Here is a 23,560-nt window from a genome sequence, read left to right as displayed (position 1 = left end):
TACCAGCTGTGACCTGAAGTCATACACTGTCTCCCCATACCATTAAGTAATGTGTAAGACCACTTTACCTCTCTGTAACATAGGAAGGGTGAAACCTCTCGCCAGGTCACTGTCATGCTTGCTGATAATGGTCGCAAGGGGTAGTTCAGAACTGCTATTAATATATAACCACAGTGTGATGGCATTCATCAGCAGTGTGTGGTGCATGATCACTACAATGATCAAGTCACTGTTACGTGTTCTGGTGGTAACAGCAGTCTGCATGTGTCCAGCTCTTAAGTCCAGCTGCTTCTAGACTGACCAGTAGTGGGAGATTACAGAATTTTGCAGAGAGTCCATTACTTCTTCTGGAAAGGCAGACGAAGATATGTAGGGATTACAATGTGCTTGGTGCACAATACTAATACTGCAGTTCCTCCTTGCGGTGGTCAGATGTTGTCAACCAAGTCTTGACAGCTAGCATGTCTGCCCTCTTGTTTGGGTGCAGCCCAACATCAGGCCATTGTCACATCCGAATTTTTCGTAAATGTGGATATGTAAGATTTGGCCAGCTGACCAACTGGAGGACTGCAATGAGGCCCCCTTCAGCCTCTTGTAAGGTACTGATAATGCTGTCTCTGTAGATTGACATCTACATGGTCTTCACAGTAATCAATCAACATTTGATGCTTTCCTTGTCCCTTACCTACTCTACCAGGACTGATACCAACACCAGACATGAACAACACCATTGCCAGGATGCCAATTCTTTTGGAAAACCTGGAATTCTCATGGCCTTACATTTTACCTGGAAAATCTGAGGAATTTCTCAAATTTCATAAAATCTCAAGGAATTCTGTGTTTTTATGAACCATAGACCTTGCCGTTCGTGGGGAGGCTTGCGTGCCTTAGCGATACATATAGCCGTACCGTAGGTGCAACCACAACGGAGGGGTATCTGTTGAGAGGCCAGACAAATGTGTGGTTCCTGAAGAGGGGCAGCAGCCTTTTCAGTAGTTGCAGGGGCAGCAGTCTGGATGATTGACTGATCTGGCCTTGTAACACTAACCAAAACGGCCTTGCTGTGCGGGTACTGTGAACGGCTGAAAGCAAGGGGAAACTACAGCCGTAACTTTTCCTGAGGGTATGCAGTTTTACTGTATGGTTAAATGATGATGGTGTCTTCTCGGGTAAAATATTCCGGAGATAACATAGTCCCCCATTCGGATCTCCGGGCGGGGACTACTCAAGAGGATGTCATTATCAGAAGAAAGAAAAGTGGCGTTCTACGGATCGGAGCGTGGAATGTCAGATCCCTTAAACGGGTAGGTAGAAAATTTAAAATGGGGAAATGGATAGGTTAAAGTTAGATATAGTGGGAATTAGTAAAGTTGAGTGGCAGGAGGAACAAGACTTCTGGTCTGGTGACTACAGGGTTATAAACACAAAATAAAATTGTGGTAATGCAGGAGTAGGTTTAATAATGAATTAAAAAAATAGGAATGCAGGTAAGCTACTACAAACAGCATAGTGAACGCATTGTGGCCAAGATAGACACGAAGCCCACGCCTACCATAGTAGTAAAAGATTATATGCCACCTAGCTCTGCAGATGACGGAGAAATTGAAGAAATGTATGATGAGATAAATGAAATTATTCAGATAGTGAAGGGAGACGAAAATTTAATAGTTATGAGTGACTGGAATTCAACAGTAGGAAAAGGGAGAGAAGGAAACGTAGTAGGTGAATATGGATTGGGGGTAAGATATGAAAGAGGAAGTCGCCTGGTAGAAATTTTGCATAGAACATAACTTAATCATAGCTATCACTTGATTCAAGAATCATGAAAGAAGGTTGTATACATGGAAGAAGCCTGGATATACTGACAGGTTTAGGAACCAGGTTTTAAATTGTAAGACATTTCCAGGGGCAGATGTGGACTCTGACCACAAGCTATTGGTTATGAACTGTAGATTAAAACTGAAGAAACTGCAAAAAGGTGGGAATTTAAGGAGATGGGATCTGGATAAGCTGACTAAACCAGAGGTTGTGCAGAGTTTCAGGGAGAGCATAAGGGAACAATTGACCGGAATGGGGGAAAGGAATACAGTAGAAGAAGAATGGGTAGCTCTGAGGGATGAAGTAGTGAAGGCAGCAGAGGATCAAGTAAGTAAAAAGACGAGGGCTAGCAGAAACCCTTGGGTGACAGAAGAAATATTGAATTTAATTGATGAAAGAAGAAAATATAAAACTGCAGTAAATGAAGCAGGCAAAAAGGAATACAAACGTCTGAAAAATGAGATCGGCAGGAAGTGCAGAGTGGCTAAGCAGGGATGGCTAGAGGACAAATGTAAGGATGTAGAGGCTGATCTCACTAGGGGTAAGATAGATACTGCCTACAGGAAAATTAAACCGACCTTTGCAGAAAAGAGAATCACTTGTATGAATATCAAGAACTCAGATGGAAACCCAGTTCTAAGCAAAGAAGGGAAAGCAGAAAGGTGGAAGGAGTATATAGAGGGTGTGGAAGGAGTATATAGAGGGTCTATACAAGGGCAATGTACTTGAGGACAATGTTATGGAAATGGAAGAGGATGTAGATGAAGATGAAATGGGAGATCTGATACTGCGTGAAGAGTTTGACAGAACACTGAAAGACTTAAGTCGAAACAAGGCCCCGGGAGTAGACAACATTCCATTAGAACTGCTTTCAGCCTTGGGAGAGCCAGTCCTGACAAAACCCTACCATCTGGTGAGCAAAATGTATGAGACAAGCGAAATGCCCTCAGACTTCAAGAAGAATATAATAATTCTAATCCCAAAGAAAGCAGGTTTTGACAGAGGTGAAAATTACTGAACTATCAGTTCAATAAGTCACAGCTGCAAAATACTAACGCAAATTCTTTACAGACGAATGGAAAAACTGGTAGAAGCGGACCTCGGGGAAGATCAGTTTGGATTCCGTAGAAATGTTGGAACACGTGAGGCAATACTGACTCTACGACTTATCTTAAAAGCTAGCTTAAGAAAAGGCTAACCTACGTTTATAGCATTTGTAGACTTAGAGAAAGCTTTTGACAATGTTGACTGGAAAACTCTCTTTCAAATTTTGAAGGTGGCAGGGTAAAATACAGGGAGCGAAAGGCTATTTACAATTTGTACAGAAAGCAGATGGCAGTTGTAAGAGTCGAGGGGCATGAAAGGGAAGCAGTGGTTGGGAAGGGAGTGAGACAGGGTTGTAACCTCTCCCCGAGGTTATTCAATCTGTATATTGAGCAAGCAGTAAAGGAAACAAAAAAATTCGGAGTAGGTATTAAAATCGATGGAGAAGAAATAAAAACTTTGATGTTCGCCGATGACATTGTAATTCTGTCAGACAGCAAAGGACTTGGAAGAGCAGTTGAATGGAATGGATAATGTCTTGAAAGGAGGGTATAAGATGAACATCAACAAAGCAAAATGAGGATAATGGAATGTAGTCTAATCAAATCGGGTGATGATGAGGGAATTAGATTACGAAATGAGACACTTAAAGTAGTAAAGGAGTTTTGCTATTTGGGGAGCAAAATAACTGATGATGGTCGAAGGAGAGAGTATATAAAATGTAGACTGGCAATGGCAAGTAAAGCGTTTCTGAAGAAGAGAAATTTGTTAACATTGAGTATAGATTTAAGTGTTAGGAAGTTGTTTCTGAAAGTATTTGTATGGAGTGTAGCCATGTATGGAAGTGAAACATGGACGGTAAATAGTTTGGACAAGAAGAGAATACAAGATTTCAAAATGTGGTGCTACAGAAGAATGCGAAAGATTAGATGGGTAGATCATATAACTAATGAGGTGGTACTGAATAGAATTGGGGAGACAAGGAGTTTGTGGCACAATTTGACTAGAAGAAGGGATCGGTTGGTAGGAGATGTTCTAAGGCATCAAGGGATCACCAATTTAGTATTGGAGGACAGCGTGGAGGGTAAAAATCGTAGAGGGAGACCTTGAGATGAATACACTAAGCAGATTCAGAAGGGTGTAGGCTGCAGTGCGGACTGGGAGATGAAGCAGCTTGCACAGGATAGAGTAGCATGGAGAGCTGCATCAAACCAGTCTCAGGACTGAAGACAACAACAACAACAACAACCACCTAATGTTGAAACTGAATTTTATTGAGTTTTATGTATCACAAATTTTAAAATACTTTGTCTAAAAATGTGTTAATTATATGATTGTAGGAGTGAGGGCAGGACTCTGTAGAGGCCAGTCCATTACAGGGATGTTCTTGTCGTGTAACCACTCCGCCACAGGCTGTGCATTATTATTGTGTTGAAAGATGCAATCACCATCCCCGAATTGCTCTTCAACAGTGGGAAGCAAGAAGGTGCTTAAATTGTCAATGTAGGCCTGTGCTGTGATAGTGTTGCCCAAAACTACAGGGGGTGCAAGTCCCCTCCATGCCACACACAACCGCACCATAACACTATTGCCTCCAAATTTTACTGTTGGCACTACACACATTGGCAGATGACATTCACCAGGCATTTGCCATACCCACACCTTGCCATTGGATCGCCACATTGCATACCATGATTCATCACTCCACACAATGTTTTTCCACTGTCCAAACGTCCAATGTTTACACTCCTTACACCAAGTGAGCCCTCGTTTGGCATTTACCGGCATGGTGTATGGCTTATGAGCAGCCACTTGATCATGAAATCCAAGTTTTCTCACCTCCCACCTAACTGTCATAGTACTTGCAGTGGATCCTGATGCAGTTTGGAATTCCTGTGTGATGGTCTGCATAGATGTCCGCCTATTACACATTATGACCCTCTTCAACTGTCGGTCTGTCAGTCAACAGACAAGGTCGGCCTGTACGCTTTTGTGCTGTAGGTGTCCCTTCATATTTCCACTTCACTATCACATAGGAAGCACTGGACCAAGGGATGTTTAGGAGTGTTGAAATCTCGCTTACTGGCGTATGACAAAAGTGACAATCACCTGACCATGTTCGAAGCCCGTGAGTTCCGCGGAGTGCCCCATTCTGCTCTCTCACGTTGTCCAGTGGCTATTGAGGTTACTGATATGTAATACCTGGCAGTAGGTGACAGCACAATGTACTTAACATGAAAAACATATTTTTTTAGGGGTGTCCGGATACTTCTGATCACACAGTGTACTTAACTGTTCAATTAATGTACTGTGCAAAGTATCTGTGTTTTGTGAATTTTTGCAACGAAGCTTCACTGTGGCAGTATTCATACAAATAACGTGGTTTTAGAAGTTGTTAGCTTTAAGACCCATCATGATGGTTTTTGCAGTTAAATGGTTATCAGCTAGTTGCCCTCTTTCTATTTTCTGGCAGATCATCCAAATTTAACCTGTTTATTGGAAAAGACTGTAAAAGATTTATTAATTTAAACGTGGGCAACATTTACAAATTACTCCATTTTTACTTCAAATAAGCAGTAGTAATTTTTGGTCACCTGAATAAGATAATTATCTGATAATAACTTTCAAGATTTCATGTCAAGTCTAGACCATGGTAAAAACTCCAAACTTACTTTGGAGATAAGAAAATATAGGAAGCTCTGTATTAAAAAATGATCCTAGTAACATATTTAAATTTTGTTTTGCATTTTAAATATACTGAGGAGAGTGTGATAGTTTAGATTCTGGGCTGCAATTCAGTAGGAGACTCGAACTGATGTTCATTCAGATTTTGACCCACAGATTTAGAGTTCCCACAATATCTCTACGTTAACGTGAATCTTGGGATAGTTCTTTCAATTCTGTCCAATTCAACCTTGTGCTCCAAGTGGATGAACTCATTTACAAGATCTTAAAGCTTGCTCTCCCTTCAGTCCTTTTTATCCTTTTTTACACACCATAATTTACTATTGGGTAGGTATTAATGGATTGTATTTTTTCAATGTCATGCCTGAAGCTGCTGTAATTATTTTCATTGAAATAGTCTTAGTTTTTCTGTTGAACATGCCTTAGGTTTTTTATTGAGGAGCAACTGAGTGTTAGTCATTATAGTCAGGAATTTTTTTATATGCAAATTATTTTTTCATCCTCAGTGAATACTGGAAATAAGACTGAATTACGATATTCATAAATACCTGATTCTGCCTGCTTGAAGACAGTTAAATTTTGATTTATTGATTTTAATGTTTTATCAGGGTGGCTGTTGTGTAAATGACGTGATATAATTCTTTTTTCTAGTGTTCAGTACCTTAATCAGTAGAAACGGAACCCTTATGTGATCACTTTGTCTGTCAAAAACCCTTTTTCTCAGGAACAGGTAGATGTAGCAGGTTGAAATTTGGCACACACTGAGGTATATGATTCCTTAGCAGCTGTCTCTGTCGCATAGTTTCATACTTGCAAACTCACTCACCAAAACCTATAGAGTACTTTCTGTTGGACTAGAATCATGAAAATTTGGCAGGAAGCAAGGTTTCACAGTAAAAGTAAAGGAAAAAAAACTCAAAATTGTTAATTTGCAGTTATATCGCATTACAAAATATTTTTTTATCATTTGTTATCTAATGTCAAACTTGAAATTAAAACAATTAAAAATCCAGATGGGAATATCAACAATGTAGGAGAAGACAGATTGCTACTTAATGTAAAGATGACATGTCAAGTTGCAGACAGGCACAATTAAGACAGCCTTTCTGCAACTTGACGTGTCTTCTTTACAGTAAGTAGCAATCTGCCTTTTCCTACATTGTTGAAATTAAGAGTCAGTAGTTCAGCATTCAAACTGACAGGGTTGCAATGGTAAAAGTCAAACATCAGGCAATGACTGACTTTATTGCTCGTATGACTCATTTTGGAATTTAGCCATCATCGGATACCCAGCAGCATTTACTGCACATAGATATGGTGTTTCATGATGTATAAGAAACAAAAATTCGCATTGCTTCACATACAACATGAAATGAAATGCCACATGTAGATGCAGTAATTGCTCCAGTATATCTGCTGATGGATAAATTCCTAATTGTGTTTCATAGGAGCAATAAAGTCATTCGTTGCCTGATGTTTGACTTTTACCACTGCTGACATAGTCAGCCTGAATGCAGAACTACTGATTACTGTAATAGTGATCGCCCGTCTGCTGCACGAGTTTGTCATCTTTATGTTGTTGAAATTAAAAACATTCTCAAAAATCTTGGAATTCCTGAGACTGATATCCTGCCAGTTTTAATGTCAATAACAGGAAAAATGATAGTGTCTCAGAATGAATGAACTGTCTAAGTACATAAATAAGTTCTTATGAAAACCTCAGTGTTAAAGTCCTGCTTACACCTGGCCAATTTATCTTTCTTTCTTTCTTTCTTTTCTTTTTTTTTAGGTTTAAATTCTACTCAATAGTGAATGTACAGATATGTACACACACATATGCACCACTGTAATTTGAAGCAATTCATTTTTATAGATTTTAATTGTATCAAATATTTCATTAAAGCATCTCAGTGCATGACAGAAGTAATTTGAGGCACTCATACCTAGTCATTGTGCACATTCAGAGAAAATCATAATGAACTGAATTCTTTTTCTTATCACTGCTATCCATTTCCTTTTACCCTACCTCTACCTCTACCTCTACCTCTACCTCTACCTCTACCCACCCGTACCCTTTTCCTGAACATGATTTCTCTGTTTTCTCTCAAATTTTAGCTGACAAACAATAGAGTTTTTTTCCACTCCTGTTAAGAAAGCATAAACACAAACAGTGCAGTAGTCTTGGTAAGCTGCACACTGAATGTATACCAGTAGCGAAAACTAACTGTCCCAGAAACAAAATAGTGTTGTTGTGTGTGCTTAATGATGTGACTAGATACTGACCACTTGATACAGCACATAACAAGTGATTACTGGTCTCCCAGGCAGTATATAGTGAAGTGAATGGTGTGACCAATGTTTCACACCAATTCTGCCTCGTGCGGCCTGAGGTGGTGGCTGTCATTGTAGCAATATGCAGCATCTCTGAGATGCTATTGATACTAAATCCTATTCCCCAAAATCAGCATGTATGGCTGATGACCACAATTGTGCTGTTGCCTCTGTGGAAGGCTGGGAAGTGTAGCTGTGTTCCCTGCCAAGGGTTTGAGAAGTATGATGGTGCTGGACTGGCCAACTCTAGTTGACTACTGGGAGCAAGGGCAGTGGAGTTGGCAGTGCATCAGAGGCAGTGCTGCACTAGTACAACTGAGTGGTGGGTGATGGGAGTTGTGCCGCATCCATAGGCTTCCACACAATGACCTGCTTGTTTACTTACTTATAATTATGTAAAGGGAGTGCAGGTTGTACCAGGGAGTGGGGATTGCAGAGTTAAGGCTAGTGGTGTGGGAGGTGGTTGCTGGTGCGTCAGGTCCATGGGTTGGTGCTGATAGTGACTGCAGTTATGGCCAAAACTAGTATTCAGTGGCAGTTCATGAGCTTGTGACCAGCTGCAATGTCATGGACACCGGAAATATAGCAGGGTTTGATGCCTGTGCACTTGCAGTATGTTGGCTGGACTGGCCCTGTTGACGGGGTGGACCAGTACATGCCAAGGAAGCTGTGGAGTGCTTCTTTGGTCAGCATCATCAGGAAAGCCTTACACATTTTAGCTTTAAACGCTCAGAGAATTTGCTCGGCTTCTGTATTGGAGACCAGTTCGAACTAGGCACTGGTCATATGCTCAATGCTGTTGTGACAGAAGGCTTTGAACTGCAGTGGTGTGAACTCTGAGCCATTGTCAGACACCAGTGTGTGTGATGTTCCTTCGAATGTGAAGATTGCAGAGGGGGCACGGGTATTAGCATGGGTGTTCATTGACATTTGTGATGCAAAAGGAAAGTGGGAGACAGCATTCCCCATCAGCAAATGCCTATCTCCCTGAAGTGGCCTGGCAAAATTCTGGTACAACTGGGTGATGGGTGGTGGGAGTTCTGATCTGGGATGACCATGGACAGAAATGTTGAGTCTGAGTCACTTTGTTGTTAAAGCAGATGCAGCAGGAGTGGTAATCATGTTCAGTTTCTGCATCAGCACTGGGCCAGTATAGATGCCATTGGGCTAACACTTTCACGTGTGTGTAAGGCATGATGTAGCTGGATGATGCAGGGGCAGAAAATGACAACCCAGTAGAATAGTCAGTGGATAATGTTAAGATGGTGTATGTGAATCTTAGTCTGTGTCACATTGCAGAATTGTTATTAAATGCTGAATCTGCTTTTTTTTTTTCGTAAGTGCTCCAGACATACTAACTGCACCACTTACAAAACTTTGGAGAGAACAGGCTTGTGGGCCACTGCTGTAGCTACCTTGTGTGCTGCTCTCGATGGGAATTCGTCAAGGTTTCATGCAGGTGCTGTTAGATTGCAAAGCGAACTGTTCCCTGTGAATCAAACTCTGTGTTGAAGACAGCAGAAAGGCTGGACTTCTGTGTTGACATATTTGGATGGTGGGGTGAAAGTGGCTTTCGTTGTTCAACCCATTTAAAAAACCATGCCCATCAGTGAAGTTACTGTGCTATCCTTTCTAGAAACTTAGACTGATGCCTAAAAATTTATTTTAAAGTTTTATAGTCAGTTAACAGGTAAAATTTGCTTGCCACTCAAATATATTTGATCTTCTTTACACTGTAAATTATTTCTAAGGCTTTCTGCTGAACTTGTGAATAGTTTAATTGCACCACTGTTAATATTTGGTGGCATAGGCAATTGGTCTTCAGAGCCATCTGACAATTTATGGGATAAAACTGCGACAATTCCTTGCTGTAACGAGTCAGTTGCGCCTGTCAACTGCAGGCCTAGTGTATGAGGCTCTGGACTATTTTGAGGTAATCTTTAAGGCATTGAAAAGCTTGTTGACAGGAAGCTGACTATGCAGATTTTATGCCCTCTTTGCACATCTGATTCAGTGGAGGCACAATTCGCTCTATTTGGGAAATAAAATTTGCATAATAAGTTATCTTGCCGAGGAATGGCTATAATTGTATGAGGTTAGCAGGCACTGACATATTTATTATTGCAGCTGCATGGTTGTATATGAGCACAACACTTGCAGTACTGAGGGTGTGCCCTCATATGTTTAATGCTGGGGTGAAAAAACTGTGCTTGTACGAGGGCCGTTCAGAAAGTAACCTCCGGTTGATTTAAAAAAATACACCAAGTTAAATAAAAATATTTTAATATATACATCTTACAACTACATCTTTGCACTATTTTTCTACATAGTCTCCATAGCGATTGAGGCACTTATCGTATCTCTTCACAAGCTTTGAAATTCCTTCTGCATAAAAATCACCCCCTTGTGCCTGGAGCCAGCCTGTGACCGCATCTTTGAGCTCTTCGTCATCATCAAACCGCTGTGACCCGAGCCATTTCTTCAAATGCATGAAGAGGTGATAATCACTTGGCGCCAGGTCTGGGCTGTAAGGTGGTTGGTTGATAACGTCCCACTTGAAGGAAGAGCAGAGTGAGGACGGGCGTTATCGTGCAAAAAAACGATACCGGAAGTCAGCATACCACGGCGTTTGTTCTGTATAGCCCGTCGTAACTTTTTTATTGTTTCACAGTACACGTCTTGATTAATGGTCATACCACGTTCCATGAATTCAACCAACAACACCCCTTTGGCATCCCAAAACACCGTTGCCATCAGTTTTCTGGCAGAAAAATCTTGCGAGGCTTTTCTTGGTTTGGTAGGCGAATTTGAATGTGCCCACATCTTTGATTGTTCTTTTGTCTCAGGGTTCACGTACTTAATCCAGGTTTCGTCACCGGTCACGATTCTGTTTAACAACGGTTCTCCTTCGTCCTCATAACGTGACAGAAAGTCTAATGCAGAGGCCATTCTTTGAGTTTTGTGGTGGTCGGTAAGAATTTTTGGCACCCATCGTGCACAGAACTTACGGTAACCCAATCTTGCTGTCACTATCTCGTACAAGAGTGTCTTAGAAATCTGTGGAAAACCAGTAGACAACTCCGACATTGAGAAACGTCAATTTTCATGAACTTTTGCATCAACTGTCTGAACGAGTTCGTCAGTCACCAATGATGGTCTACCACTCCTCTCTTCATCATGAACGTTTTCTCGTCCACTTTTAAATAAACGTACCCATTCACGGACAACTCCTTCACTCATAACTCTTGGTCCGTACACGGCACAAAGCTCACGATGAATAGCTGCTGCAGAATATCCTTTGGCTGTAAAAAAACCTTATGACAGCACGCACTTCACATTTGGCGGGGTTTTCTATTGCAGCACACATTTCAAACTGCCACAAAAACTAAACTAGCGCAGGTACGACGTTCACTCGACCACGGCTTGATGCCGACTGACCTGTTGAGTGCGTGAACGCACAGATGGCGTCGCTACTCCCCCCACAACCCGCACTGTGACCAATCGGAGGTTACTTTCTGAACTGCCCTCGTATAATTGACAGTGTAAGCAGCTTTCCAAGGGCCTTTTGCAGAAGGATTAAAGGTTCCTGCAATGTTTGTTGTGCCTCACTCTTGTTACAATGATATTGTCTAAATGGTTAATGTAGTGTGGAGTGCCATGAATCAAGTCTTGTATGTATTTATGAGATATGGAGACAGCCTTGCAATTTCAGAAGATAAACAGTTATACTGGTACAAGCTGAATGTCATATTTAAGACCAGCAACCATTTTCATGTGGTATCTAACAAAAGTTGTAGATATAATTTTTTTAAAATCAATTTTTAAAAAGTATTGTCCTCTGCCTAGTTTTGTTGACATCCTGTGAGCAAGACATAGGATAGAGATCAGTTTTGGACTGAGCATTGTTAGCTAATGCATAAAGACTTGTTAGGTTGCTTTAATAGCAACCATAGGCATCAACCATTGACAGGTTGAGACTGATGAAATGACTCCTAGTTCATGAGGCCATGAGAGATCGGCCTGAGCAGCATCTCGTACAGCAAACAGTAGTGGGTGAGCTCTGCAAAATTTAGGTACCACTGATGGATTTACAGAAGTATGAGCAGTAAAAGTAGTTGCATAACCTAACAATGCTTCAAAAATCTTTGTATTTTTTGCAAAGAGAATAGAGGTTAGAAAGTGGCACTTTTTTACACACTAAATTTGTGTGTATCCCAATTTTGAAGCCAAAAGCTGTAAATGTATCTAAGCTGTAAGTGTTTACAGCATCACAACTAAAAATGTTAGTAAGTAGTAAGTGCTCAACAATTTTGTATGTAGCTGTAAATGATAATTCTTTAGAAAGAGGAATTTTCTTTTGGCAGTAAGACATGGCCCATTACTGAGCCCTTTGCACTGAGAGTTAAGCTGAACCACCAGTACATGTGTACATTGAGTAATGAAATGGCAGCTAAAGTATCCATCTGGAACTACCCTGACTGGCTGGAAATAGTAAGAGCCAATGTCAGCTTCTCATGTGCTGGTAAAACTGGCCGCTCAGCTGCCATGATTCTGCGGAGCAATGTTCGGTCGCTGAGCTGTGTGGTACTGGCTGCTGGTGAGCAGCTTGTTGATGCACACCCACTAGTTGCCAGAGTTTGCCCTGTATGCTCAACAGTGTGCAGCATGGGGCAGGCAACAGCTTCTTGAATTATGTATGTGGCCAGGACAGGACCGAAGTGTCATTAGCTTGTGTGGTGAATGAGGCAATGTTGAGGGGAAGGCTTTTTTACTTGCATGTTTAGTATTAAAAAAGTGTTTACTTGGCACTGAGGGGGGGATGATTAAGATCGTCATATTTGTCATTCTCACAGGACCCTGGCGATCCAGACCACCATAAACTCTGGTGAGGTTTAGGGGTGTAAAAAGGTGGTGGTGGTGGTGATGTGATGTGATGTGATGTGATGTGATGTGATTAATCAGTCATCAGCTGGCTTTTTCTTGCAATGATGACTGACTACTTTTGACACTTTTCTTAGTGAAAGTATGCTCAGCTTCGGAAGCAACCTCAAAAGTTGTAGCAATTTTAAAAACTTCACAAAGACTGAGATTGGATGTTGCTAATGCTTTGGCCATGACTTCCCATCAGGGGTTAGGCAGGCAGCCACATCATGAATCAGTGATTCTACAAAGGAAACTTTACACGTCTGAGAAGTGTAATTGCAGTGGCGTGAGAGACCTTGCAACAACATTCCATGTTGTGGAAGAGTGACCATCTTGTTTGTGACACTGATTAAACTGCAGCCTTATATGGATATGGTGTCTTTTCTTTCGGACGTGTCCGAAAGAACGTACACTGTACCCATATAAGTATATATTTCTGGCAATACCGGCCATGACCACCTCCTCCTATGTGGGTGCACAAATATTACCAGAACTCTTACGGGACTTGGTAAGAATGTCTTCCACGAGTAATGCGTGTGCTGGGTAGGGACACCACAAATGTAGTGTGTGGACATATAAAGTGAGAATGTGGGTCCCGCGGGAGGTGTGTGTGAGATAGTCCCTGCAGTCACACTATCCTCTGTGCCCTTGGTGGCTCAGATGAATAGAGCATCTGCCATGTAAGCAGGAGATCCCGGGTTCGAGTCCCGGTTGGGCACACATTTTCACCCGTCCATGTTGATGTATATCAATGTCCGTCAGCAGCTAAAGGTATTAATATATAATTCTAAATTGTAGCCTAGCTGCAACAATGTGCATCTTGAGGGCCTCCGTATTTAACAGAGCACATAATCATTTAAAGATAAATCAAAAGAGTTAATGATCAGTTTCTGCACCAACTTATGGAAATGATGGCTAAAAAACAAAAGTAAAGAACTTTGTTGCTTACTGGAAAAGTCTATACACAATGCAGTGCAGCTCAAAATGTTGGAAGTTATACCTTCCAGCTCCCTGAAGCCTTGTCAAAGTAGACAAATTGCAGTGCGGTGTGACCACTGACTAATGTTGATGCTGTTGAGACAGGTGCTGCAGTATAACAGCGTGCCGTTCTTGTTGTTTCTGGTGCTGTTGTTGTAGTTATAGCTGCAGTTGCCGAAATTTCAAGAAACTTTGAATCAATTGTGCTGGCACAGGGTGCAAATGGGTTGCAGAATGCACACTAGGATATGTCCTTATCACCATTTTTCTGTTGACTCCTACTAAGAAAATGTAGGCCATTAAGCAGTGGAGGACTTATTTTACGCTGCATCAGTTTGAGTGGTGGTGCCCACGTGACACACTGGTTCTGTCTCTTGCGCGTGGAGGGAACAGCTGTACACCTGAGTCGTTCTCAGTACCTACTGTAAGCAGTGGTTCTAAACAGTGCTGCCATCAGCCTTTTCAGACAATTTAAAATTACTTTTTCAAGCAACAGAAAATCTGGGATGGAGTAACAATAATATGAAATGAATAGACTGCCATTCACTACATAGAGGAGCTGTTGAGTGGTAGATAGGCATACTGAAAAAGACTGCTAGATATTATCCAACTATCAAAGACCTTCTTTTTGTTGTGCCTATCTGTGACTCAGCATCTCCACTGTATGGTGAGTAGCAACTTTCCTTATCATATATTGTATCAGAGACCTTCATTATACATATACTAAATAACTCATATTCATTCTCATTGGCACAGCTCACACAGGCATCCACTGTTTTCTCCGTCCGAGAGATCAGAATATGTAAAAATAATGTTGTTGATGTAGGGTGTTGCAAGTTGTCTAGGTGATAATAACATTGGACCATATGGATTACACAGGCCAGCGATGGAAAAACTTGTTTGCTGAAAATTCCTTATTCTTATGTTTTTTAGGGTGGGAAATCCAAATGTAATACTTAAAAAACTGTATTACCCACCATTTTTAAAGAATTTAACAGCTTTTATATAGTTAAAATAATTTAAAAAGTAGGTGTAATGAATGTAGAAGACGTTGGTAGCACTGCTGAAAAACATTTGCTGGCAAAAAACGGTCGATTTTATTTTTTTTGTTAACAGATAGTCTTTTGTTTACTGTCAACGTAATCTCACTTTCTTGTTTTCTGTACATGTGCTCAGTACAATGTCTAATTGTGGTTGTGAAAACTCTGCTGATAGTTTGTTATATTTGTGGTGAATTTGTGATTAAAAAACACCAAAAAACATTACAGACTTTGTGGAAAAGGTTAATCTATCATACTTTGAATCTAAACTTGGTGATCGAGATAAATCCTTGGTGCGCATAAGGTATGTTATGTGTATGTTGAAGATCAGTGAAAATGGTCCAAAAAGGAGAAAAAAGCCTTTAGATTTGCTGTTCCTATGATATGGAGGGAGCCAAGAAATCATTCCGATGAGTGCTACTTTTGCAGTGTTGATATTACTGGTCATAATTTGAAAAACAAGAGGGTAATAAGCTACTCTAACCTTCAGTCTGCCGTCCGACCAATGTTGATTGGTGCATGCATAATGATTTGGATGAATGAGATGATGATGAATTCCATTGTAATGCAGAAAGTCTAGAGCCGAAATTGTTTACTCAAACTGGAGCTTAACAATTTGGTTAGGGATATGGGCTTATGGGCTTAATGAAAGAAAAAGCTGAATTGCTTGGCTCTAGATTAAAAGAACTTATTGGCAGTTGGAACAAGCATATCCAAGTTGAGAGAGAGAGAGAGAGAGAGAAAAGCAATTTTCCAAGTTTTTTTTCCCCAACAAGAAGGTGATTTAGTGTACTGCCCAGACATTCCTAGTCTGACGAATGAGTTTGGTTCTGAATACAAAAAGGAAGACTAGAGGCTGTTTATTGATTTATCCAAAATTAGTTTAAAGGCTGTTTTATTACACAATAGTAACATGTATGCATCTATACCTGTTGGACATTCTATACGTATGAAAGAAAGCTGTGAAAACCTGGAAATAGTGCTAAATAAAATAGGCTATTCTGCTCATGGTTGGATGATGTGTGGTGATCTAAAAGTAAGATGCATGCTCCTTGGTCAGATAGTTGGCTTTACCAAATTTCCATGTTTCTTGTGTGAATGGGGCAGTAGGGCTAGGGATCAACACTGGTGCAGAAAGAACTGGCCTGTGAGGGAGTCTTTAAAACCTGGTGAGAACAACATTCTATGCAAAAAATGTACTCCTACCTCCTCTACATATAAAGTTAGGCCCAGTGAAACAGTTTGTGAAGGCTTTGCCTAAAAATGGACCATGTTTTAAGTATCTCTGCCAAAAGTTTCCACACCTTTCAGATGCTAAACTAAAAGAAGGCGTCTTTGTCAGACCTGACATTAGAAAATTGATGTTTGATGTTAACTTTGAATCCACAATGACCTTAAATGAGAAAGAAGCATGGGTATCATTCAAGCAAGTCTTTACAAAGTTCTTAGGACATGAAAAAGACCCAGAATATGTTTATATTAGAGCTGCAGTGTTAAAGAAGTGTAAACTTTAGGATGTTTAATGAGCCTGAAAGTTCACTTTTTGAACAGTCACCTTGATTACTTCCTGGACAATATGGGAGATGTTAGTGAGGAGCAAGGAGAGAGTTTTCACCGGGTCATTACGGTGATGGAGAAACGCTACCAAGGCCGGTGGGACACCAACATGATGGAGGACTACTGTTGGTCAATTCACTGAGAAGTTCAGCACATGACTTATCAAAGAAAAAGCTACACAAGAAGCTTCAAAGAAAAAATAGAAAGAAAATACAAACCAATTCCAGCTGACAATCAAAACCTCTTTTAACACAAAATCATAGCTTACTGTAAATACAAACCATGCTTATGTTGTAACAAAGCGTTTCAATAATTTCTCCATTTACCGTATAGCATAGGATTTTTATACTATATAATAAAAAGCATATTGCTCAAAAACTGTGGGTGATACAAAAAAAACTAAGGCTAGATTTGTATACAGCTCATAAAAATCTGTGAAGATCAGCTATCAAAGTAAAAAATCTTTAAAAAAAATTTCATTGGCCTGTGTTATTAATCTAGATCTTGTAGAAGTAGAGCTAAGTATGTGGAGTGTACATGCCATTCTGAGAAAACACACTCCATATTACGATGTGGACTACAATCCATTAATTGCCTTCACATTAGACTAAATTAAAAGAAATATTCCTAAGTTACTTTCTAATGTGACATACAGAAACATAAATTTTCGGTGTCAGTGATATATATTTATGACTGAATTTAAACTAGACTGTGATCAGTTGCCTTAATCAATTTTTTAGTATTCAGATTTGTGTACAGTGGAGATTCTTCTATCCATGCAGAATATAAAGTCTGCATCTAACTTATTCAGTTAGGTTAGCGTAAATGTATTATATTTTTGTTATTAACATTGTTTGAAGTGGACTACATTTGTGTTCCAGCCTGTAGAGCCAACAACTAAACTGAGACTGAGAGTAATAGCTGGGCACCATTTAGCAAAGAAAGACATATTTGGAGCCAGGTAGCTTAATTTTCCTTACAGTGACTGTAGACAATTTCAATAATAACAAAAAGAAAACAATAGTTTTTGTCTAATATTTTCTTTTTGTTACAGTGATCCTTATGTTAGAATAGATCTCAATACTGTCAATGGAGATGAAACTATTGATTCGGTACTTACAAAAACGAAGAAGAAAGTAAGTTACTAGTGATTAATGCAGAAATCTGGTAATTTTGTTACTTTGATTTCATATGTGCATTAGCAAAATATTAATTTATGTAGTAATATATAATCATTTACTTGCTGTTTTATCGTTGTTTTATTTTTCAGACGTTAAATCCACAATGGAATGAAGAATTTGTATTTCGTGTAAGTTTTTACATGCTAAGAAAAGGAAGTAAGATTTTATAGTGCACATGTTGTTACCTCATGTATGGTACAAACTTTTAGTTCATACCCTTACTGAATTAAGCCTAAATTTGAAACTGGTGATTACAATAATTATAGAAAAATATAAAGTGCATCACTGAAGAAACCAAAACATTGGTTATTAAACTATTATGCCACAACTAGATCTGACATGTTGTCAAATGATAAGATACCTACATAAGTTAAAAGAATTTGTAAAATACAATGTTTCATACTTACATATGCTTATTTTTCTTTTACTTTTGAATTGGAAAATGGGTGGAATCTTATTAATGGACAGGGAGTTATAGTTTTTATTTCTGGAAATACTTGTGTTTCTGAGTTTTTGTTCACCATATATTTGTAGGAAAATATTAGACTCCAATGTTACTTTTTATTCACCCTTAGTGTTGTCCATTAAGACTACATTGAACCTACTTTTGATACAAAGTTTATTAGTGTAGAGTGATATGTATTGTACTTATTGGAAATAGAGGGAGAAGATTTCTATTGATTTTATATATATATATATATATATATATATATATATATATATATATATATATACAGTGATTTTATCAGACTGGTGTTTTTACTAGTAATCCTAAATTTCAGTGAGGTTTTGATGTTATATCACATTCCAAGATAGAAACAGCAAATAAAAGTAACAAAAGATGATAGGTTGTGCTAGGACACACATTCCTATTATTATGATTTAATATATCAATGAAAATAATCAATTTTTGAAAATCTAATGTAACTGAATAGATAAAAAATCATCTTGGCAAGTGGGACCTGCGATTCTGGGTGACTTTACTGAACTCTCCCATTTTCTAAATCTCAATATCAGTTGTTTTCCTTCACCCCTCTTCCTTTCCCTTCAGTCCTTCATCCAGAAGAAAAAGCCACGGGCACTGAAAGCTTGCAAATTTTAGTATGTCGTGACTTGGTGAGTAGATATTTTTATCTATCCTATTACATAATATTGTGATTTATAACTGGTGAGTAGACACCTTTTATCATTTTTAATGTTATTTTTCAGAAATTCTAAGAAATGTTTTACCTTTTGATTATTTCATTGCAGGTGAAACCAGCTGAACACAAACTTGTGTTACAAGTGTTTGATGAAAATCGTTTGACACGGGATGATTTTTTGGGAATGGTGGAGGTGAATTTATTAAATCTTCCAAAAGAACAGGAAGGGCGAACAATTCCACCAAAACAGTACACCCTGTTGCCGCGAAGGTTAGATAAATTGTTAGTAATTACTCCCAGACTGCTGTTACTTAGTATCTATTTATACAATAAATTCCTCAATACTTGCAAAAAGACTTAAAAATATCACAAAATATGAGGCCTGTGAACAGTAAACAACTGATAAATTTGTTCCAGTATGTATTCATGTTATTGAAATGTGTATTTAAGATATGTGACATGTTTTTGACACCTTTCTTAAAATTTCACTTTCAAGTTTATTTTTTCTTTGTGGGTGGAGGTGGGAGAGGGATGTGTTTTGATTAAACTCAGCTGTTTGAACTTCTTACTTGTTTTTTACAAAGAAGGTACACTACTTGGAAGAATTAGGGAAACATTACTCTGGCCGTCTGCCATACTCCATTGAGCAATAATTGAGGACTGGTTAAGTTACCAAATGATACCTTTATCTTTCACAAATGAAGTACACAGTGAAATATTGCATCCTCATTCATTTACATAACAAGAACTGAAATGTCCAACAGGTGTCAGGAACAAAGTGGAAACAATCATTCATCCTGTCATCCAGGGTGCTTTTCGATGGACTTAGAGAGCTTCAGTAATGTGTATAGCCTCTGTGAGCATTTATCATACCTGACACCTACGAGGTGTGCTCTGTATTAGTCTAAAGAAGTATTTCTGTGGTATCTGTTCCCATTCTCCAATGGGAGCTCTTGAGAGTTCGCGGAGTGTCTGGTGGAACAGGACGACCATGACCCATCTGTCAAGCATGTCCCGTACATGCTCAGTGGGAGTTAGGTCAGGATTTACTGCTGGCTGTTCCAGTACTTCAATGTCCAGGCTTTCCCACACATCCCTGGTGGCGCATGCCATGTGGCCCCTGGTATTATTCTGTATGAGAAGGAATTCTGGCCATCACAAAATGCAGCAGCCATTACATGGGCCAACAGGATCCGTTCAATGTACTGCCTGGCGGTAAGATGATTATTGACAACAAGATGATCTGTACAGCTGTCAACACAAATGCCTCCCAGCATCACAGAACTTTGCCCAAATGTGTCGATTTCTTGGACGGTATTTGGCTGATACCCTTCACCATGGCATCTCCACACACGAAAACAGCCACCACCTGCATCAGAGAAAATCTGGACGCATCTGTAAATAACAAGTTTCGCCTGTGATGAAGATTCCAGTTACCATGGGAACTGCAGAACTGAAAGCCAGCTGGGAGATGCCATGTCAAGCAGGCTACACAAAAAGGGCATGGTCGTAAGGCCCATCCTTATAATCTGTTTCTTAGTCTTATCGGGCACAGTGGCTCCAGTGGCCCTTTGGAGATTGTCTTTCAGTGCTCTGGTAGTAGCCATACGACACCACAACATGAAGATGGCCATACATTGGTCTTCATGTGGGATTTTACTACTGTCCCCAGTAGTGTGTCCACAGATATTGGACAACAGAGGGAGAGATATTGGCATTTGCAGCAACACGGCAGAAAGTCCATCCTCCTCAGATCAGACTGACTGCCATTGTAACTAACACTGCATTGAGATGTTACATTACATGTGCTTAGTTGAATATAATGTCCACAAATAACAGCTCCTGTCTTGTGTAACTCAGTAAAGAATACTGGGACAGTGGTACTGTCTTCCTTCTTAGGGATCACCTGATGCAAAACCTGGCTGAGAGATGGTGAATGACTTTAGTTATTGCATACATTAAAATTGAAGATCTTGGGCAATGCAATAAGAACACAGGTAGTGCGTATATCAAAACTGAATTAACATACTGGATGTTGGTACACATGTTTCCCTAATTCTTTTGAGTAATGCATTTGCAGTTCCTACTTCGAGTAATTGGCCACTGTAACAACATAGTATTGTCTACATAATAAGTAGCATACCCCTTTCATTAACAGATCACGCTTGCACACATTGCACTTCATTCTGTAATACTATTGTTAAGATCTTGGATGCCACATGTAAGTGTTCTGATTTGGTTCCAGTTTGTTCACTGATGACACTATTTTAATAGATCCCACCAATGATCAGTAGAGTAGATTACCGATTAGGGTGTAAATATACACAAAATACCATAACTCACATTTTATTAAAGGGATTCGTGGATGTTGCATGCTGTGAACTGGCGTTAGTCATGCAGTTAATTTTTGTATTCTAAATAGTATACCACAGAAGTCATCTTTAATAAGCTGTTACATTTCTTACTCATTTGTAGCTGGTCATCCATTGCCGTTCTTTCGAATGATAGACGAGAAAGAAATTACACATTTTCACTGGAAATATCAGACAGTATTGTCTCTGAGATTCACACTAAGTTACTCTAAAATTAATTTTTGATCCATAACCAATTCATTAGTGCATTTAATTTACCGCACAAAAACTATGTACAAGTTAAAGTTTTTAGAACTATAAAACAGAAAGATAATTGGTGTTTGTTATTTATGAGAAATAACACTGATGTAGAATGCAGATGTCAGTACATACCATGTACTACTTCAGGAGCAGGTACTTCACCATTTCCAAGCGATTTAACAAGGAAAACTACATAAGTCAAATATGTTGTTGTTAGATGGTTTTCAGTCCAAAGACTTGCATGATGCAGCTGTCCATGTTAGCCTGTACTATGCAAGCCCTGTCATCTCCACAGAATTACTGCAACTTATGTCTACTTCGACCTACTGTGTGTAATCAATCCTTGATATCCCTCTACAGTTTTCACCCCCTCCTCCAAAATTCATCCACTTCATTACCAAATTTGATAGTACCTAAAGCCTCAAGATGTGTCCTATTACCGTTCATTATTACTGTAGCTATGTCATTCACCAACTACGACTGGACAAGGTGTGTCAGTGTTGAAAGGTTAAGATTACACAAGCATTATAATACAAGAACAAATTATCATAATTGTATTATAATACTTAATAACATTTAGAGAATTTTTTACAAGTACATGACAAAACTCTACCATCTGGTGAGCAAGATGTATGAGACAGGCGAAATACCCACAGACTTCAAGAAGGATATAATAATTCCAATCCCAAAGAAAGCAGGTGTTGACAGATGTGAAAATTACCGAACTATCAGTTTAATAAGTCACAGCTGCAAAATACTAACGCGAATTCTTTACAGACAAATGGAAAAACTGGTAGAAGCGGACCTCGGGGAAGATCAGTTTGGATTCCGTAGAAATGTTGGAACACGTGAGGCAATACTAACCTTACGACTTATCTTAGAAGAAAGATTAAGAAAAGGCAAACCTACGTTTCTAGCATTTGTAGACTTAGAGAAAGCTTTTGACAACGTTAACTGGAATACTCTTTCAAATTCTGAAGGTGGCAGGGGTAAAATACAGGGAGCGAAAGGCTATTTACAATTTGTACAGAAAGCAGATGGCAGTTATAAGAGTCGAGGGGCATGAAAGGGAAGCAGTGGTTGGGAAAGGAGTGAGACAGGGTTGTAGCCTCTCCGCGATGTTATTCAATCTGTATATTGAGCAAGCAGTAAAGGAAACAAAAGAAAAATTCGGAGTAGGTATTAAAATTCATGGAGAAGAAGTAAAAACTTTGAGGTTCGCCGATGACATCTTAATTCTGTCAGAGACAGTAAAGGACTTGAAAGAGCAGTTGAACGGAATGGACAGTGTCTTGAAAGGAGGATATAAGATGAACATCAACAAAAGCAAAACGAGGATAATGGAATGTAGTCAAAGTAAATCGGGTGATGCTGAGGGGATTAGATTAGGAAATGAGACACTTAAAGTAGTAAAGGAGTTTTGCTATTTGGGGAGCAAAATAACTGATGATGGTCGAAGTAGAGAGGATATAAAATGTAGACTGGCAATGGCAAGGAAATCGTTTCTGAAGAAGAGAAATTTGTTAACATCGAGTATTAATTTAAGTGTCAGGAAGTCGTTTCTGAAAGTATTTGTAAGGAGTGTAGCCATGTATGGAAGTGAAACATGGACGATAACCAGTTTGGACAAGAAGAGAATAGAAGCTTTTGAAATGTGGTGCTACAGAAGAATGCTGAAGATAAGGTGGGTAGATCACGTAACTAATAAGGAGGTATTGAATAGGATTGGGGAGAAGAGAAGTTTGTGGCACAACTTGACTAGAAGAAGGGATCGGTTGGTAGGACATGTTTTGAGGCATCAAGGGATCACAAATTTAGCATTGGAGGGCAGCGTGGAGGGTAAAAATCGTAGAGGTAGACCAAGAGATCAATACACTAAGCAGATTCAGAAGGATGTAGGTTGCAGTAGGTACTGGGAGATGAAGCAGCTTGCACAGGATAGAGTAGCATGGAGAGCTGCATCAAACCAGTCTCAGGACTGAAGACCACAACAACAACAACTTGTTCATTAAATGGCAAGTAAATTATATAGTAGTGCATTCTTTTGCCAGTTCAATTTGCTGAAGGACTGTCAAAGAATTCATTCAAACTGTGCTGTGGTTGTTGTGGCTGTGCCCTCATGTAATATTTTGTGGTTCCTAGCTGGATGAGGAGAGGTCGGTATGATAGGTGGGTGGCCGTTACCTCTCACTACAACACAGAATGCACACATGGTTAAAATACACTTTATTAGAGAACCACTTGAGTAC

At 39.4% G+C, this 23,560-nt stretch overlaps 1 protein-coding gene across 5 annotated transcripts in view; it reads left to right on the top strand.

Moving 5' to 3' along the window:
* LOC126263699 (E3 ubiquitin-protein ligase Nedd-4) overlaps positions 1 to 23,560 on the top strand; it is a 200,034-nt gene that overhangs the window by 4,777 nt on the left and 171,697 nt on the right. For 4 of the 5 annotated variants that reach the window (XM_049960835.1, XM_049960831.1, XM_049960836.1 and 1 more), the window contains exons 2-5: positions 17,258 to 17,337; positions 17,431 to 17,512; positions 17,647 to 17,685; positions 18,809 to 18,981. In XM_049960835.1, coding sequence (XP_049816792.1) covers positions 17,258 to 17,337; positions 17,431 to 17,512; positions 17,647 to 17,685; positions 18,809 to 18,981 — 374 coding nt within the window. The remainder of the gene's footprint in view (positions 1 to 17,257; positions 17,338 to 17,430; positions 17,513 to 17,646; positions 17,686 to 18,808; positions 18,982 to 23,560) is intronic. The other variant, XM_049960833.1, reaches the window with a different exon arrangement.

Source organism: Schistocerca nitens, chromosome 6 (genome assembly GCF_023898315.1).
Source record: "Schistocerca nitens isolate TAMUIC-IGC-003100 chromosome 6, iqSchNite1.1, whole genome shotgun sequence".
NCBI lineage: Eukaryota > Metazoa > Arthropoda > Insecta > Orthoptera > Acrididae > Schistocerca > Schistocerca nitens.
This window is presented reverse-complemented; position numbering and strand designations above follow the sequence as displayed.